This window comes from Falco cherrug, chromosome 8 (genome assembly GCF_023634085.1).
Source record: "Falco cherrug isolate bFalChe1 chromosome 8, bFalChe1.pri, whole genome shotgun sequence".
NCBI classification, from domain to species: Eukaryota; Metazoa; Chordata; class Aves; order Falconiformes; family Falconidae; genus Falco; species Falco cherrug.
In genome coordinates this window covers 24,435,195-24,455,585 of record NC_073704.1, presented here as the reverse complement: position 1 = coordinate 24,455,585, position 20,391 = coordinate 24,435,195, and the positions used below count along the sequence as shown (strand labels likewise).

The following is a 20,391-nucleotide window of genomic DNA, read 5'->3' as shown; positions in this document are numbered from 1 at the left end:
ATCTCTTGATTCTGAGTGCTATGTTTGTTTTTACTTAGTAAGTGTGGAGGGATTTGGGAAGGAGAAAGAAAGGACTGTGAGTCCAGAGCTCGCAGCTCACATTTTTAGAGCTGTTTATTTCTCTGCTTGTTACCTTGGAACACGATTGATTTTAGACAACTAAGGATGGTACTGGAGAATTACTAGTACTGGAGAATTACTAGACATGTTTTCTAGTATATGTGCATATTTGATCATATAGTATGTTGGGTAGAATTAATATTATGGATTTTGAATTTTGGTGCATTTTAGCTGATCACTTTTTTTAAGAAAAAGATAATTTGTGGAATGTGCTGCCCCCATGTGGTATTAAATGTGTTGGTCTCCTTTTAGGCTAATAGTGTACATTCTAAGTAGCTTTTTCTTGAATTGCTTGGCTGCGAAGGTAAAACAAAAAATCAGTTACTGAGAATGCACCAGGAGCAGCCTTTCTCTTGGTAGCTTTTGAACCTCACTTTCCTCTCTTCGAAGGAATTAGAAGTGCAAATCTGTGTTTGTAAACAGAAAGTAAGTATGTTTACTTGTTCAGTTTGAAATAAATTTGGTTTTATATTAATGCCTTTATGGTATGTCTTAGCGACTTCATAATTTAATACGGGTTAAAAAAGAGATTGTTTTGAGGGTTTGAGAGTTTTGCATGCAGACTAGATACAAATATTAGGAGTTTTAATTTTTAAAAGAATGAATATAGAAAAATGATTTTACTATTTCTAGTAATACAATCTGCTTGCAATTTAAGGAAGCAATTTGAAAGAAAATATGTGTAAGCATAGATATTTTTTAGAACACTACTACTTTGCTCTCCCTGATAGGAATGTAAAAAGTTCCATGGAGAGTTTGTTGGACGAGCCTGCGGTCATCACGGCCCTTATGTTCCCGACGTCCTCTTCTGGTCTGTCATCTTATTCTTTTCTACAGTAACGCTGTCATCCACACTGAAGCAGTTCAAAACTAGTCGATACTTCCCAACAAAGGTGTGTGCTGTTTTTTTAAGTCAGAAGTTGTCATTAGTCATGTGTAAGCATGAATCCCATCTGCCTTGCAAATTTAATTAACTGCTGGTGAAGTGGACACTGCATCTTTTCTCTGTTAGAAAATTGTATCAGAATAAGCATGATTTTAGCTGTAAGCACAAAGTGGCTTGAAACAGTGAAGAAAAAAGAAATCCTAAGTCATACATGAATGTTTTATTTAAAATTTTTGTTTCAATAATTGCAGGTACGATCTGTTGTCAGCGATTTTGCTGTCTTTCTCACTATTTTGTCCATGGTCTTAATTGACTATGCCATTGGGATTCCATCACCAAAACTTCAGGTTCCAAATGCTTTTAAGGTAATTTGATAAGTTGTACTGCCTTATTATTTTGACAAAGTAGGTGCTATAGTGGGTTTATTATTTTTTTTATCATCAGGAAATAGTGATAGTATTCTGAATTTTTCATGCTCACCAAGTACAACCTCTGATTAGTGGCCCATGTAAGTGAGCCTCTCCCGTCAGGCTCTTTCATGCTTCCTAATGTCTTCTGTGTGAGGATGAACACAGCTCCAATTACCCAAATCCTAGACTAATGTAATGTTCTGGGGGGCTCCTTCCAAATTCTGGGCTCATTGTATCAAATACAGCCAAGTCTGTAATATCCCAGATGATTTTATTATATGTAATTTCTCTTTCTGCTATCATAGGAAGTTCTAGCATTTTTCTGTGCTCTTACATAGATTGATTTTAAAGGAAAACATAATCTAGTAATGTTTTCTTATGTATTCTTGTACAGTTGAACTGTAAATAATCCTTAGAGTTCTGACTGGTTATGCATGACTTTTTATAGCCCACCAGAGATGATCGTGGCTGGTTTATTACTCCTTTGGGGCCAAATCCTTGGTGGACAGTGATAGCTGCTGTAATTCCAGCCCTGCTTTGTACTATCCTTATCTTTATGGACCAGCAGATCACGGCTGTCATTATCAATAGGAAAGAACACAAACTAAAGGTATTCCATCAAAAGTTACATTTTTACTGTCTTTTTCTGCTTCATCTACTAGAGTATGCTGGTTTATTACACCTTATGTAGCACCCCTTTAAATTGTTATGCTTTTCCTCTACTAGTCTGTGGAGTATCTGAGCCCTGTGTCAGTCATTTGCTGCCTTGCAGAAGTCTTTATGAATGTAATTTGGAACAGAGATTCTGAATCAAGAAAATGCTTATTCTCTATGCTTTATTAGAAGTATGATACCCATTCACTTAAATAAAAAAATCTGGAAGTTAACAATTACCTTAAGTACCGTAATATTAATTGCCTCTTCAGATACTGACAGTGTTGTTCTACTGGACTGGATTTTTTGATTTTGCAAAACTATTCAGAGGTTACCGTGTATTTAAGATTGTTTTTTCCTCTCTTGATCCTTCTCTGTGGTTCTACACATTTTTCTTTTTAATGCCCTTCCTATCTTGAAGAAGGGAACAGAATAAAACTGAGCTTTAGAGGCACAATGGGTTCCTAAAACAACATAGGACAACATCCTGCTCTGCTCTCTAACACTTTAGTTGCCTACAGATGGAGAGAGAAAAAGGGACATCACCCCTCTGAAAAACTGTTGGGCAAAATCTAGCAGCAGGTTTCTGTACATGTATATGCAGCGAGCTTAGGCTTTTTTTGACATACTTTTAATAAGCAGCAATCCAATCCCAAGTCACTTTAGCAAATGCATTTACAACCTTCACTTTGCACTGCCTCTTCTTGGATGATTGTGACATTTGATATGTTCTTTTTTTGCCCTCTTTGTCAGCCTGGCTCTTCATGTCAATCCATAGCATTGCATGTGGTTAACTTGACAGATGCAGGAATTTGCTGCCAAGCTTTGGAATGTGTTTTTTCAGCACTGGCATCTGGGAGTCAGATGGTCCTCCTGGCTGCCCCCTTGTCTTGCTGCATTTTAGTTTTGCTGGGGTCTGGTGTAGCATCACCTGTTGCTATGCTTCCTTTTCTTCCCATATGTCAGGTTCCTCAGATCATGTATGAATGTGAGGAAATGCTCTCGGATTCTGTATGCATTAGCAGATACATTCCTCATAAATGTGTCAGAAGGTAAAAAAAGGTGTCTCTGTTAAGATTTAGAATTAAACTCTTTCTCTGAGTGCATTGTGCATGTAACTAATATCTGTGTTTAACACATCTCTGAGTTTGTCAAGATGTGCCTTGGAGATAAGACTCAAGCACTTTTGGGGAGTGAGGGAAGGTTGCTAGAGTCGATTCTTTCAGTTTTCTTGACTTTATATGAATTCCCCTTTTTAAATAATGTAAGCAAATAAGATGGCATTTTCATTTTGATATGTGGCTTACATTTTCATAAACCCAGACGCTTCCCATTTTAGAAGTAAAAGTTGTCTTCAGAAAGAAATGATTTGTTTGCTTCCAACTCGTTTTCCCCTCTTTTTTTATACTTCCCATAGCAAATTCTGAATAGTGCACATTTCAGCTTTTGGCAGTCTCTGTAGCAAACCCTTCCAAGTTTAGTTTAGTTACTTTTTTTATGTCAAAAGGCATTTGCATGGGTTTACAGGCAAAATTACAGTTCAACATATTCACATTGTTTGCATGAGCATCACTGTTTCATCAGACCGTGACAGTGGATTTGTTGTTGTATTGCAAAATTTTGTGGAGATGACTAATTACCTGACTTTTTAAAGGAAAATAGCTTGAGCCCCTGCTTGCAGCTGCACAGTGATCCTGGATACTTTCCAAAAATTGAAAAGAAATTTCCCTCTCAGCTATGGTAACAGATATCTATATGACCACAATTGATACAGAACATTGGGCGTTTCCAAACACAGGTTGTATTTGCAGGTTTTTACATATATCTTGAGATTTTACCAGGGAGTTTTCTCAACTACTACAAAAGCAAAGAACATCCTCCTGTAGGTAAATTTACAGGGTATTTGACTACTACAGAGATGATCCAGACCCAAAGGTTTTGTACTGACTGTTCATATAATTTTTTTTCTGATACTGCTTTTAAGTATTGAATAGGGAAACCAGTAAAACAGTACATGATGATGAATATTATAGTTTAATGTATAACTTAATTATAATTTAATTTCTATTAATCTATAGGCCTCTGTTCTAAGACGAAAGTATGTTAGTGAAAATTTAACCATCCATAAAAATTTTACAAGGATTGATGTGGTTTTATGGCCGTTTATAGCATAAACTGACTTTGCAAATGTTAACTTAAAAATTTTTGTGTAGGAAAGAATCAAAATACATATTTTTCTGCCTCCTGTGTAAGGATGGATGGAGTGTCTATTAAGATTAGTGCAGCGGAAAGCTGGCACTGCAGCTGGATGTTCTGCTTACTGTTATCCACAGAAGAGATTTAGTTAAAACAGAAAATGTGTGTAGTTTCCAATGTCCTACTAGTATCTCTAAAAGTAAAAAAAGATATTTGGTGCCCATTTTAAAGTAGATTTATGATACATACACTTAACTCATAACTGGAATGAGTCTAAGCAAGAAGTGAAGCATTTCTTGTGAACTAGGAGGAATTCCCCTTAGATAACCAGTTTGCCATCACTGCTGACCCAACCTATGTGTAACACATAGGAGAAAGCTATTTTTTGCTACAAGTCCTTTTTTTAAAAGGATTTTTTTTTTTTAAAAAAAGTCTCTAATGGTTCATTAGGAATGCCTGCCAGGAGCGTTCTCCTTAATTCAGATGCCATTTTGTATCTTCTTGCTGTCATTACTTTCTTTAACAGAAAGGATGCGGATACCATCTCGACCTACTCATGGTGGCAGTCATGCTTGGAGTGTGCTCTATCATGGGATTGCCGTGGTTTGTTGCAGCCACTGTCCTCTCCATTTCACACGTGAATAGCTTAAAACTGGAATCTGAGTGTTCCGCTCCCGGGGAGCAGCCAAAATTTCTTGGAATCCGGGAGCAGAGAGTCACGGGGCTCATGATTTTTATCCTTATGGGCTCATCCGTCTTTTTGACAAGTATCCTGAAGGTAATTTGGGGAAGTAAGGAAAAGCTAAATACTGCACTGCACCGAACATTTCACTGTTGTTACTGTATTATTTAATGAGTGCCCTTTCCAGGCACGTTACTAACTAGCATAATGTTACACAATGATAATCTAAAGCAGAATTCTAATTTTGCATAATAAAATTGCTAGGGATATCTAATATTTTTAAAACAAAAACCTTCTAATGGAGATCTGGCCTGACTGAAGTCAAAGGGTATTCTGTCATTGGCCTGTAGTATATGAAGATTGACCCTTTGTCTACAATTTGGGCCCAAAGCAAATTATTATGAAATAGTCTTGCTAAATTACACCTGTAAGTAAATCTATTGAGAAAATTTAAAAACATTTTGTGATTTCTGTGTTATTTAAAAATATTTTCACAGTGGCTGGAGAAGTTCTATGGTTCCTTTCTTGGAAATGAACATGAAGATACTCTCATGCTCCCTGCATACTTACGACAGCTCACCAGTGTCCTGAAACTGGGTGTCCAGTTATATGCATTATTAATACCATCTATAGACATAATACTTACTCTTTTTAAGAATTATCTGGCCTCTGTGAAATCAATGAGAGTTTTGCCACTAGCTTCAGTAGGATAAGAATATAGATTTCATTCACAGTGAAGGCAATAAGCCCTTAGAACTTGTACTTCCCAGTAGTATTGTATTATGCATAATACATATACCATAAAACCTTCACTTTATGTCATGGTTTAGCCCAACTGGCAACTGAGCACCACACAGCTGCTTGCTCACTCCCCCCAGCTGGGATGGCAGAGAGAATCAGAAGAGTAAAAGCGAGAAAACTCATGGGCTGAGATAAAGACAGTTTAATAGGTAATTAATAGCTGCACAGGCAAGCAAAGCAAAACAAGGAATTCATTCGCTACTTCCCACCGGCAGGCAGATGTTCAGCCACCTCCAGGAAAGCAGGGCTCTGTCATGCATGACAGTTACTGGGGAGGACACATGCCATCACTCCGAACGTCCCCCCCTTCCCTCTTCCCCCAGCTTTATATGCTGAACATGACATCACATGGTATGGAATATCCCTTTGGTCAGTCGGGGTCAGCTGTCCCGGCTGTGTCCCCTCCCAGCTTCTTGTGCACCCCCAGCCTGCTTGCCTGGTGGGGTGGGGTGAGGAGCAGATAAAGGCCTTGGCTCTGTGTAAGTGCTGCTCAGCAGAAACTAAAACATCCCTGTATTATCAACACCGTTTCCAGCACAAATCCAAATCATAGCCCCATGCTAGTAAAAAGGAAGAAAATTAACTCTACCCCAGCCAAAACCAGCATGGTTTGAAAACACACAGAACACGCGTTTTGTGTATTTGGTATTTAGAATAGGTATTTATCTATGGAAATATCCTTTACCTACACACTGTATACTGGGAGCCTGAACATTTAAAATAGTGTCTTACAAAATAATTCCATAAAAGTAATTCACCCGTTTTTAAATGCTTACAGAACAGAACATTTCTTTTAGCAGTATGAAGTATTTTGTGTATGTCTTGAACATTTCTCTGAGGATTATAGCTTTACTATTCAGATGCTCTCCTGAACATTCTTTCAAGTAAAGAATTTAAGTATATATCAAACACTTTCATTTTTCATGTAGTTCTGTTAATTTTATTAATAGTGAATAAAGTATATTGTAATAACTGGCAATGTTTTTGTGAGGAAAACAAAATTGTAGAGCCAGATTCTTCTTTTGCTTTATACTCTGAGTAAATTATTAATTTGTAATTGAGTGACTCTGAATTTACAACTTGTCTGATTAATGCAGGCATATGGCACTTTGAATTTCAACTGTTTAGAATGTCTTTCTAGAAGCATTTAAAATTGTTAAATGGTATTTAATATGCTCTTCCCTTTCTCTGCTTGTTTGTGCAGTTTATTCCAATGCCAGTACTTTATGGAGTATTTCTTTACATGGGTGCTTCATCTCTAAAGGGAATTCAGGTAAAATGGATTTATGAAGTGTGTTAATGATGATGCTTTCTATAAAACGTGTAGCTATTCTTATTATATTATCTTTTGTGTATAATCTTAAAGGAATGTTGGCAACCTTACATTCTTGAAAGTGACTGGCTTAAAAATGAAAATGGATTCTGTCTAAATCGAGTATTCCCTTTAGGTAATGTGCTCCAATTTTTTATTTTTTAGGTGCCGATTTTTCTGGTCTCCCTTGTTAACAAGGGAATTTTGGCTGAGCCTAAAAACTGAGTAACAACTAGCAGGAGCTCTTCCCTCTCCCCTGCCTCCCCATTCACTTGTTTGCCTGCTGCCTTTTTAGCTTCCAAATTAGTGCCTTTGTAGTGGTAAGGTTGATCTTGAACTTTGCCTATATGAGGCTGTTGGCTAACATGCCCTAAAATTAACGAAGATGAGATGTAAAGATACTTCCTGTGCAAATAAATGCCCCAGGCAGGGAAGTGGAACTGCTGGGAAGTCACATGCTACTTCATTTCTGGCCTGAGGGATGAAGGGCATGTCTAGTGGAAGGGCAGCACCCCTGCAGTGGCCTGCAATAGGAGCCCCCAGCGGAAGCCAGGCGCTCCAGCGTTCAGGTCAGGTTGGTAACGATACCCCGTGTACCAGTTCTGCTGGATGACTGCAATGTTAAATGGCATGGTGTCAAATCTTATAGCCCATCTGACACAAACGCTCAGATTTTCAAGCGTGCCTTTGTTATTGATAGTTGAGGTATTGATACATCTTCCAACACAGCTGGGAAAGAACAACCACATGATGAAAATGTGAATTACACTGCACAAAAGGTTGTGAAAGAGCAAAGAAAATGCCTGATTGTTTCTTTCATTATGTTTAAATTTTTGATTGTGAGTTAAAAATGTTGTGGGGTTTTTTTACCTCTATTATGTATAGGCAAAGCTGGCAACATCTCTTATTTTTTGACTGATGTTTTCTATTAAGAGACTCATAATTCTGCCTAACTCTTACCATTTGGGTTGATATTCTCAGAAGTGTAGTTTGTCTTTTACTGAGGTTTAGATAATTTCAACTTAATATGGTTCAGCTGTTTCTTAGAACGAGGGTATGAGAAAGTACACTATTGAGGAGTGTTTTTAAGGCATGCTAAAATCTGGCTATCTTGACTTGGAAAAGTGATAGCATCCCCCTCCCTTCCTCCCTCCCCCAAGCTGGGACAAGGAATTGAGATTTGATAAGATGGCTTTTGTGGGAGGATGTGCTTTTTGCTGTTTCTGTGAAAAAGAAAACTGCTCAAATCTGGCCAAATTATAAGCCTTTAAAAAAATGCAGTTTGCACATGCTCAATAAAAATTCCTGAAACTTGAAATTCCTGAAGACTGTGTGAATATAGCATGGCTCATCCATGCAGGGAGAAATGGTGCATCACCATCATCACTGTGCCATAGCAGCTTACGCAATGTCTCAGGTCAGTATGTGCCCAAACAGGTCTGAAAAACAAAAACCTCTCAGGTACATTCCGAATGGTATGGCAGTTGGCTTTCTGGCATTCTTTGTGGAGTTTTTGGTTCCTTTAGTTTTGGGTTTGTTTTGCTTTTGTTTTTGCTTTTGTTTTTGCTTTTGTTTTGCTTTTGTTTTTGCTTTTGTTTTGCTTTTGTTTTGCTTTTGTTTTGCTTTTGTTTTGCTTTTGTTTTGCTTTTGTTTTGCTTTTGTTTTGCTTTTGTTTTGCTTTTGTTTTGCTTTTGTTTTGCTTTTGTTTTGCTTTTGTTTTGCTTTTGTTTTGCTTTTGTTTTGCTTTTGTTTTGCTTTTGTTTTGCTTTTGTTTTGCTTTTGTTTTGCTTTTGTTTTGCTTTTGTTTTGCTTTTGTTTTGCTTTTGTTTTGCTTTTGTTTTGCTTTTGTTTTGCTTTTGTTTTGCTGTTCCTGCTTTTGTGAAGAAAGCGCAATAGGGAAAAGAAAACAGCCTGGGATAAAGTGTCTGGTGAAGTAAACTGGGGAAGAAAAAAGGAAAAAAAGAAGTGTTTCATCCTCATCCACAGGAGATAAAACTGAAGAGATCGCTCCATGATCAGCTTTTTGTGTGCTAAAGGAAGCATAGCTCAGTTGTTGAAAAACAAAGCTCAGAGTGTATCAGAGAGGCAGTGTAATAGTGCACGTGCCCGATAGGCTCAACCGGCTTCCATTCAGGTTGATTCATGGTTGATTCACATCTGCTTTGAAGTCTTACTTTGAAGCCTGGCTTCACCAAACTTCAAGAGTTCTTCACTTGAATCTTAGCAGTGCTATTTTAAAGTAACTATTTTCTTTGTGTGTAACATATTAAGCAGTTACAAGCAGAATGTTTCCAGGAGTATGACTATACAGAATGTAATTTAGCATCTCGGCACATCTGCAATAGAAATACCTAGGGAGACAAATCTGTATTAAAATTGAAAGGAACATAAGAAGTATGACTAACCAAATAATTAAACTTGACTTAATAGGATTTTCATTCTTAATCTGGTGGCTCAACCAGAGATCAGATGAGTCCTTTACCACTGTTGGACTAGTATAGGCTCGTGGTTCTAACCCAGGTAGTCTTTTTCTGTGCTCCTGAACTTCTGCAGTTTTTGCCTTTAGAATAACAAGTCAGATTCTTAGGATATTCAGGATCTCTTAGGCAGTGCGTGAATGTCAGCATAGATGAACCTACAGCTCATTTTGATGCAAACTTTTTAAAATTCCTCTTTCAGCTTTTTGACAGGATAAAGTTATTCTGGATGCCTGCAAAGCATCAGCCAGATTTTATTTATCTGAGGCATGTTCCTCTTAGAAAGGTCCATCTCTTCACTGTAATTCAGCTGAGTTGTCTTGTGCTTCTGTGGATTATAAAGGTTTCAAGAGCTGCCATTGTCTTTCCTATGATGGTATGAATTTTTTTTTTATTTCCTCTAAAATTTAATCTCTTTTCACTTGTGGATAATTATTACTGAAGGAAAAAAAATAATTGTGGGCAGGTAGTTACAATATAGCTTTGATTCAGTGTTCAAGGACAATTCATACTATATTAAGTAAGGAAAAATTTTACATAGACCTCTGGTTTGAGTCTAGGTTGCATTCTGTTTATATGTGTGGATAGCCCAATTGTATATTGTCTTAGGGAAAATTCTTTAAAAAATATTAAAATAAATATTTTATGTTTTTATTTAAGGAGTAGTGCATAATCCTTTTACAGAAAGAACATTCATTCATTAAGGAAGATTTTTCATTGTACTGAGGAGCTTGACTGATCTGTGTCTTGCTGGAAATAAAAGAAGAATCTGTTCTGCTGCTTAAGTGATCTCACTCATTATTTCACTACCTGAAAAGATACCTCAGTGATTGTTAAATGCTTCAAGCTGTACTTATCTGGACAAAGGAAAACCGGCTGTTGGCCTACCCAAATTAAAGGCTAAAGTTCTAGCTTTAAACTGTAGTCACTTTTGATTCCTCTACAAGCATATTTGTCAGTTTTACTTGCTTCAATTAATTAAGCAGAAAATAACTTCCTGAATTAATTGAATTTATATCTTTACAGGTTCTAGCTTTGGTATTTGTCCGAAAACTCATGGATTTCTTTTTTACTAAGCGGGAGCTCAGCTGGTTAGATGATTTGATGCCTGAGAGCAAGAAAAAGAAACTGGAAGATGCTGAGAAAGAGGTGGGTCATGGTTTCAGGGGTTTTTTTGGTGTGTAGCACTTTATCAGTTTTTCCTTTAGACATTTAGAGAAAATTCTGTAAACAAGGCATATTCCATGCAACAGACAGCCTTGTTAACAGTATGCAAAGTGTAATATTGTTGTATTTTATGTAAGTCCTTTTAAGGTTACGAATTTAATAGGCTTGGGGGGAATGTCTATGAAGATTCTTATGCTGTCATACTGTCATGTAACATAGTATCTGCAGTGCTCTTGGGGATTGTTCCAGAGACCCACTCAGATGGTGATGATGTGCAGGGATGAGCCTGTCTGTAGGAAGGCCCACAGATGCCGGGGGCACTTTGATGCTGCGTTGGGCCTGGTCTCATCCCTGCTGGAGATGCTGAAGAGAGCAGTGCAGAATTTAAGGGGCATGGCATGTCCCAGCTATATATGAGCCATACATGGGTCACATGCCATCACCCTGTGCCCTCTCCGCTCAGCAGTGTCCTAAACCTGTGCAGTATCCCTATTACACACTGGGCTGGCATTTTCCTTCTGCTACTGCAGAAACAATTTACTTCCACTTTCTAATGAGAAGGTCAGTGACACTGCTCACCCCTGTTAACCAAATCCTCAGACTTCTACTTACAGCCTGTGGCATTACCACCCAGTTGATTGTTTTGGATCTGGGTTCCTTGTCTCCTTTCAAAGAACATGCATTTCAGATCATTTCTAATAAACTTGATACAGGACAGATTCTTACACATTTCCACTCAAAACGTTCCTGTATTTTGACAGCGAAACACTGATCTTTCTGATTGTAGCTTTCTAACCAGTTTTGCATCTATTTGATAGTGGTTTTATCCAATCTCTGCTTCATGAATTGCTTGTTGAATTACATATAAAACTGTGGGAATACAAAGTAACTTTATGTGTAAGGGACTGAGGTCTTTGTCCTTTGTCCCTGGTATCAGCCACCTGATCAGTGTCAGGTGTTATGGAACCTCAGCACTGGGCCCAAATAAATGAGGGACAAGTCTTGACGGAGAAACACTAACTGCAGGAGCAGTAGGTAGCATATGTTGGTGCCGGGTTATTTTCAATGGCAGTTGTGTGCCCTCCATCAGCACTTTTGAATAGTAGTGTGGTGTGAGGCTGTGGCGGCACTGGGAGGTGAAGGTGCAGGTAATGCCATGTGGGTTTGGTAGGCTGTGGTCACTTTTAGGCAGGAGTGCTCTGAGACAGTTGTGCATATGACCTTTAAGATGCCCTGAAGACCTTTGCAGAAAAGTCCAGGACCTGTGAGACATAACCTTTTGGTGGTACAAGGGTACTGCAAAAACTAGGAAATGTGAATGGATAAATCAGCAATTTATCCTTGGGGATGCCCTGAGATGCAATCTGAGACCAGTGAAATGGTGTGTGTGAGGATTCTCATTGGTAAGTCTATTTGCAGAAGTAGGACATGAGCTAACAATTTGAACATGTAACTATGAAAACTAGATTTCTCTGTCTTTAGGATTCATATGTGACCTTTGACAACTCACTGCCTCGTCTGTAACCTGGAGAACTGTAACTTTGCTTTCCTTGACACGTTCAACTTATTTCATAGAATAAGTTTGGGGGAAAAGGTTTTACCTAGGTGATAAATATCATGGTGATTATTTTCTATTTATTATGTGCCTGTAAAACTACCAGGCTGAAATCAAAATACGTGAGTCATTGTTTTTCCCCTTGAATCAAAGCAGACAACTGGAGAGTCATTTCAGCACAGTATCTGTTGTCATCACAACTCAGAGTAACCAAAAGTAACCAAGGTAGCTCTCTTCTTGTGGGTCTGGTTATTGGAAAGAATTCCTTGTTATCCTTATGTTTTGGTTATATGTCACTTTCCTTCCCATGCTTGATAGGATGGCATCAGAAAACAAAAATGGGAAAATCTACTGGTGTTACCTTATTTCATTCACTGTCTGTTTTGAGAGGTTATTTTTACATATTTTGGCATTTCTAAATATTTGGAGCTATTATTAAAACTGTTCAACTGTCAAAAACTTATGAAGCTGTGAAGCCTGGAAATGACAAAATTAACTAGTAATAAAACTTCTGACATGTAGCCTGAGGAATTAATTGGAGAGTTGCTATCACACGGCTTTTAAAAATAGAAGTATTCTACCCACAAGAATATTCAGAAATACAGTTGACAAGATCTGAAACTTATTTGATTGGATCCTAATTTCATCACTTAAGTTGTTTTTATATTTTTAGGCCATGTTTTTCCAAGGCTTTGTACATTTATAGCAGATATTATATATGCCTTCTCCTCACAGACCTCTTTTGGAAGCCACTTTGATGTTAATCAATTAAGTCTTTCTGAGACTGGAATGAACAAAGTGACTTCACCCAATTGGAGGAAAAAATGTTGTGACTTTTAAAATAGTTGTAATAGTAAAACATTTAAGAAGCAAATTGCTGTGCAGAGAGGATTCAAATTCTACTGTTTTGGAAAATTGTACTGGCTCTTCTAGCTAGTACCATCTCACCAGTGTGTGTGATGCATATGGGGTTTTGGTTCACCTGCCAGAAAATGGTAAGCCCTCTTTTTGGGAGAGCCAGCTCACACTTTCAAACAGGCACCAGGGTAAACTGTTACAAAGCCATCTAATAAAGGGAGGAAAGATGTGGAGGTCTTGGTGTGCCCGTTACGCTCACATACGCACAGTGCATCAGTTTAGGGCAGGATTTGATGGTTACATTCATGTGAAGGCATGTTAACCTCCTGGCTGTGGCTTTCCTTACCTAACAGGGGTGTGAACCTTGAGAATCCTCCTGCGGAGCCTTGCAATGATGTCTGAAAGACAGAGACTTGTTTTTCTTTGTTCAAGCAGGACATGGTGCTCGAGGGGTGTTGTTTCATTCTCCCCTCCCCTTAAGATAGAATTTCAAAATTTGTAACTATTTCACAAGAAGATTTTTGATAGATATATCTCTTAGTTCACTTCCTGCTACTCTCAAAAGGTGTTTCCCTGTTCAAGCTAAAACTAATTTTGGTGTCTTGTTTCCCTACCTTTCACTGCAATAAAACTTTATCAGTATTAAAAGTATATGTGCAAACTTAAATTTTACTTCTTTAGTTTTTGGGTATTAACATTGCAATATATATATCCTGTTATGCATGATATTTTAAATTCACCATACAGCTGCTCACTCAGTGTTACTAATTTTACGTCTTTATTGTTACAGGTGTCTCCTTTATTTGACACTGAAAAATACCATTAAGTGAAGATACTTCTTTTAAAATAGAAGGTTTTAAATGTTAAATTAAAAGAGTTGAAAAGTATCTTCAGAAATTCAAATAAATACTTAAAGAAAATGGAAAGAGGACCAAAGCACATAAATTTCACTTTTCACAACACCATATCCTGTCTCATGTCTAAATGCTTTCCTTCTAGGAAGAACAAAGTATGTTAGCAATGGAAGAGGAAGGGACTGTTCAGTTACCACTAGAAGGACATTACAGGTAAAATATACCTTTCCTCTTTTAGGTGAGTTGCAATTAAACAAATACACATGCCACAATATTTATTCTTAATGCTTGGAGGATGTTTGGTAGTAGGGTACAGATAGATGAACTGAACCATATACTGCAGCATTTAACAAGCTCAGCCCTTTTCTAGTTTTTTGATGTGATCTCACAGCCGATAGGAAAAGGACACCCAAGGGACAAGCTGAAGTTTTCCCTTGGGCAAGCCTGCAGGATCAGGCTGTTCATAATGAACCTTTGCTTCTGACATGCACAGTGCAAAAGGAAGACGTAGAGCAGGTCAAATCCTTCACCCCAATGCTAGCAGGGACCCAAGAAAGGTTTTGAACACACCCCAGGAAAACTAGATTCTTACAGTATTACATTTTAAAACATTCTGATTAAGATCCTATCTGTGTGACATAGTAAGTGGATCAGAAGCTGTCCAGGGTAGGTGAGGCATAATGCAGGGCTGGCACGACTTAAAAACCCCATGTAAACCTATGTTTATAGATAGTAATAATGCATGTGGCCGGCCCATAAGGACTTACTTTCATTTACAGTTTTCAGAAAGGAAGTTCTTAATCAAGATTTGACATACCTGGTGATAGTATTAATTTGAGTTCATAGGAACACTATCTTAGAGTGGCATCCTTATATTTTTAACATGGTTACCCTTATGTCTCCTAAGGCAAGTAACTGTCTCTGAAAAATCCCAGCCTATTTCTTATTTTGATTCATCACACTTCTAATGGTCTGTTCTTTTCATCTTCTGTCCATACCTTTTTTGTTCTATTTTATATTAGCAATACTTAGCTTAATTTATCTTGAGGTATGATCTCTATTATCTATAGCGTGTTTACTTAAGTAGAGTTGTGTGGATAATATCTGACCTCCTGTACTGTAAGAGTCACAGTCCTACAGCTAAAAAGAAGAGTCAAGACATTGGTTGATAAAGCGGTGCCCCAAAACACTCTGAAAACAAGTTTACTGAGGGCTTGCTGAATGTCAAGCCATATGTAAACCATGAGGTCAGGAATAATGTATAGGCAGGCCCTTAAAACTTTTAAGACTTTATTTTTCTTAAGTGTATGAATACATATTTGGAGCAGTCCAGGCAAAGCAAAGGGCATAATGGCTACAAAATGCTGCTTAAAGCTACCGATTAGCTTGTTTAATTGGGGTGTTTTTATTAGAACTCTTAAATCTTTGACTTTGTCAAGGCTTTTGATTGCTTTTAAAATTGTTTTAAAAGCAGGTGGAGTTTCAGAGCATTAAGCACCCTGAGAACTGTTAGAGCTCTTAGGACTCTTGTTTAGTCCAATGATGTCACTGGCATGTTGTGAGATCTTGGGCGATACTTAAGTTCACAGTTCCTCATTTTTCTCTGTCTGTTAGTTGGAAGTGACACAATATATTTTATTGATGTTACTCTGATTAATTGCTGTTGGAGGAGGAAAATACTAAAGTGCTAAGACATTTTAAGAGACTAACATTTCTTAACATTGCACTTACTTATTGTCATCATATCCATTTTCATGGACTTTTGTAGAGTTAATAAGTGACAAAGACTGATCGCTCATTGTTTTACTGCGCATTTACTTTTATTCTTGCCTAGAGATGACCCATCTGTGATAAACATTTCTGATGAAATGGCAAAAACTGCTGTGTGGAAGACATTGTTGATATCCTCAGACAATGCAAAAGATAAGGAGTCAAGCTTTCCTTCTAAAAGGTTTGAATTCTTTTATATACTTTATATATTGGTGTTGTCAAACCAGTATTGGAATATTTTGCTAAGGATTACAAAGATTTCTAACATCTTGCAGTTTTATTTCTTGAAATTTCCTTTTATTTATGTCCAGTCACAGTATTTGGAGCTCAAAACACAAATTCAGAAAAAAAAACCCCACTGCAAATATTTGCATGCTAGTTAGCTGTGCTACCATGGAAAGTAAAGTTCAGCATGCCTGATGCTTGTGTAATGAACCACCACCCTACCCCTGGATATTGCACAACAGCTGTTGTGTTTGTTCTGCTTGCTTTTGTTCTTTCCTCTTGAAAAAGAAGTAGTCATCACTACTCTGGAAATACCTATATGAAGAACCCAGTACTCTGAATGCAATCTACTAATATTTGGAGTGAATATAATTTTCAGATTGCATCACTTCTTTTCATTTTTCTGTCTACTTCACTTGTACTCAAAACAGTTAAATACTTCTAAATTTTAGTCCAGACAAATGTAAAATGAAGCAACAAAGTTTTATGTGTGCTAAAGAGTTGTTATGGGAATAAGAAAATGTTAAATACAAGCACAGTGTGATTGCAAGAGGAATTTTCCTGTTTCCATAAATTTTAAATTTAACTATTTTCAACTTAATTGTTTCATATCACATTCTGTCATAAGCTCCTCTTCCCCAATCACTCTAGAACCTGATTCCCCAAAGGTAAGACCCTGTCCCTCAATTTTTCCCTTGATTGTATCTTCCAATTCAAAGTGGTGCCACCTAGGAACCCAAATGACTTGACTCTGCGTAGTCTTTTGGGAAACAATGAAAAAAAATTGCAGGTAGGAATAAAATCCTTAGTATTAAAATTTGGAATTTATTGTGTATTAAAAATAGAAATTGTAGATGTAGTATATATAAATGTTAAACTGAATTTATTCCTAGAATTCTTTTTCATTAATTCTTTGACATTTTCAAAACCTAAAATTATATTCTGCCCATTTCTAAATCTAGTTTTATAACGAGCTCCATGTTTGAAACAGCTAGTTGTTGTTTTATGGTGAAAAGATGCAGTTAGAGAAAAAATGTAGTGAAATACATTTTTTTATTTTATCCCCTCAAAATGGCATGCTGCCTTTCAGTGCTGTTTCTTTCCCTAAACAGCATAAACAAGATGAACAGCTCATGACCAGAGAATCTTAATTTCAGACACCCATGGAGCAGCCCACTAATGTGATCACTTTAATGCTATTTCACTGACAGTCAAAATAGCAGTGTAGTTCTTATTTGCCTTCCAACCTACACATGGGCTGAAAAGTGTCACTGTCATAGTGAAATCAGTGTGGTGCATGGCAGAAGGATGTACAGTCGGGTTTTCTTACCTTATGTGCCTACTGCTGTCCAGCCTGTGAAAGCCTGGAGAAAGAGAAGCAGCAGATATGGTACATTCACAGCCACTGCATACGGGGTGTGCAGTAGTTCCATTTTTCTGATGGATGTTGCTTTCTTTAATCGTATGACAGATTATGCTAATGTTTACTGTTTTAACCTGAAATTTTCAAAGATCCATTGAGCAAAGAGCATCCGCATAGACTGTGGCTCAGACAGCATTGGTAAAAGATGATTCTGCCTTTCCCCTGCAGTAAAATAGAAACGCATTTTCTGAGAAGGTCATTTTCAATCTGTTCTTGTATCTTTGCTCATGAAAACAAAAACTCTGGCAAAAAGGCACTAAGGGATCACGGGTTTTACCAATTCAGGTAGGAGTGTCCTGTTGTAAAGGAACAACTCCTTAAAGAATCTGAAATTGTGCTTTTTCATGTGCTTTAGCTTGTCTCAGTTTCTCAGACAGAAGTAGATTCAAAGAACTTTAAACCTGGAAGGCTTGCTTTCTGAGAAGCAAAACCATAGACAACATTAATCTTAAATCACATTAAAGACATAGTTAAACATTACATTCCTAAAGATATGTATCATTACATGAAGATACAATTCAATCCTAGGTAAGTACTGAGAAAAAAGAAAGCTTGGAATGGTAGCAGTTGTAAGGATAATTTTTGCAAATGATCAAGGTCACCAGTATTACATTAGTCAGCTCCCTTCAGTGAAGGGTACCTTACCATAGGGGTGGGTGGGTGGGAGGGAAATCACTTCGTTTTGAAATTAATTTTACTGATGCCTTTAGAAGTTCAACTAGAGAAGTGTTTAGTACTCCTTTTCCTGTTGTCAGGTCTACTTTCTTATACTAATATCCCAAAATATTATTAAATGGGACAATTAAATTATGATACTGTACTATTATTTCATGTAGTGCCTTTTATGTAAGGCAATGATCAATTAACAGCATAGGGTGATTTTTGGAATGTATAAAATCTGGAAGTTCGTTTTACTAATTAAATCCTGAAATGACTTGGCAATCAAATACTGGCCAATAATAAACTAAGATCATCTCCAAAGAGAGTTTTGGCAGGAAAGTTTATACAAATGACTTCTCAGCCTGATGCATAGATAATATCTGTCATAAGCTCTGCCCTGCCCCTGGCTCTGTGAAGCAGCACAGTGCATGACAGTTGTTCCATCCCAGACTCATAACAGCATTCAAGCATCTAAAGAGGGGACTTACTATAAATGGGATTTACTTAGTCAACTGTTGCCTAACCATAGAGGCCCCTGAACTTTACAGTTTTCCAACCTTTATTTTTCATTATTAAAATTCCTAGGGTCCTCAAGGTCTGCTTCTGAGCCTCTCTTGGGAGAATTTAACACCAAGGCACCTGTCTGAAACATAGCTCTCTTTGGTACATGTGATTAAATATTCCTGTCTTTGCTTACAATGTGTTAAGCCCTTCAGATAGCAATTTCAAGATCTGACCATGTATAGAATGTAGTCAGAGCTGGTCTTTTAAAGTACTGGAGAAAGAGGCATCTACTACTTTGTAGATGGTGTGAGTTCCTTACTTTACCTGAAAATATGCAAGTCCTGCATCCCAAACCTTCCTTCTCAGGCTCGTTAAGACTACTCCCTTGGCAGGGAGGAAGAGAGCTCCCAAGTCCCATACAGATCCACCGGTTAATATGTTGTACCGCTAAAAGACTGGACTTGTCCTTCCCCCGGCCAAATTGCTCAAGGCATTAAAGCCTACATCTGCAGGAGGTACTCAGAGATTTGAATCCTGAATAGAAGCAAGACTTTCCTGGTTATCACAGAGGCACCTAAAACATGGAAATACTATAGACTGTAAAGCGCACGACACATCCTCAGTGTTTGCTTTTACTAAGCACAGGTAACTCTCTGTCTGCTGTGCTGCTGCACTTTAAGTTCACTTCCCCCCACCCTTCCCCCTGCCCCCAGAATTTGTTTGCATACCCTTTGTGTGCAGAAAATGTAACATACCCAATTCTATCACTGTTCTACAGAAGGTGACAGATTCGGCAGTTGAAGCAGCAGAAGTTGGTATTCTTTAGCTATTTCCATTAACACCTCTGGAAGCTGCCATAGGCATAGAAGTAAGCTTTGGCTGCACTGAATTGTATCCTTAAAGCAATTTTTATGTGAAGAAAAATGTCAGATGATTGTAAAATTGTGCATGAATCACCTTAAGAATTTGAGAATTGATCTTGCTTTCTTTAAGCCTTGTGTAACTCAGCCTATTTCTCATTCATTCTAGTTAAGGAATTATTCCCATGAAACCTGGTAGGTTATGTGCTTGATACAGGTTTGTTCTCAGAACCATCTTTTTTTAAATACCCTGCCACTCTTTGTTGAAGGCTTGATTTGCCTGTGTTGTGGAAGCCTCTTTGCATTTTTGTATTGTGATACAAACTCATTGCAAGAACATGACTTTTTATTTATTTATACTGTTATAAATTAGGACCCTTTTCACAAAAAAAATTAATAATCATCTGCTTTGCACATATATTACTTTCTGTAGGCAAATCAACCATGTTTTAACTGGAAAAAAGTGAATCCAAATTAGAACTCTGAAGCAGAGTTCTTAGTGATAATGGCTTTTGTATGATCTTTCAAGCTTTTTTTTTTTTTAAAAAAAGTTACTTCCTTAAAATGTGTCCACGAGGAAGTATGTATTAAGCTGGAAGTGGGGAATACTGTCACTCCCCGCCCCTGCAGCCTTCTCCTGCTCTCTCCAGTCAAGACTGAAAGCCAAATATTACAGTTGGAAATTGGCTTGCACAGCTCTAGTTCGGAAACATTCCTTCTAAATGTACATCAAGCAACAGACTACATTTTAAAGACAAGAAATACGTGCTGCGACCACTTGTTTGTGCCATTTAAGAAAATGCTGGTATTGTCTGAGAACTCTATCGTTACCATTATTTAATCAATTAACAGTTGTATTTGCCAAAAAGATGAAAAAGTGGGTATCTTTGCTTGCATGCTGGCTGACTTGTGTGTCTGTACATCTTATGTTTTCTTTGTCCTTCGTCACTAAAATGCTGTCTGATGTCTTCTGCACC

The 20,391-nt window shown here is 37.5% G+C and overlaps 1 protein-coding gene across 7 annotated transcripts in view; it reads left to right on the top strand.

Annotated features, from left to right (window-relative positions):
• SLC4A10 (solute carrier family 4 member 10) overlaps nt 1–20,391 on the top strand; it is a 162,294-nt gene that overhangs the window by 139,442 nt on the left and 2,461 nt on the right. For 5 of the 7 annotated variants that reach the window (XM_055718247.1, XM_055718249.1, XM_027810803.2 and 2 more), the window contains 9 exons: nt 852–1,013; nt 1,258–1,371; nt 1,865–2,026; nt 4,793–5,044; nt 6,954–7,022; nt 9,741–9,914; nt 10,565–10,687; nt 14,118–14,185; nt 15,807–15,923. In XM_055718247.1, coding sequence (XP_055574222.1) covers nt 852–1,013; nt 1,258–1,371; nt 1,865–2,026; nt 4,793–5,044; nt 6,954–7,022; nt 9,741–9,914; nt 10,565–10,687; nt 14,118–14,185; nt 15,807–15,923 — 1,241 coding nt within the window. Of the gene's footprint in view, nt 1–851; nt 1,014–1,257; nt 1,372–1,864; nt 2,027–4,792; nt 5,045–6,953; nt 7,023–9,740; nt 9,915–10,564; nt 10,688–14,117; nt 14,186–15,806; nt 15,924–19,332; nt 19,423–19,583; nt 19,610–20,391 lie in introns of all 7 variants that reach the window. The other 2 variants (XR_008733516.1, XM_055718250.1) reach the window with 2 other exon arrangements.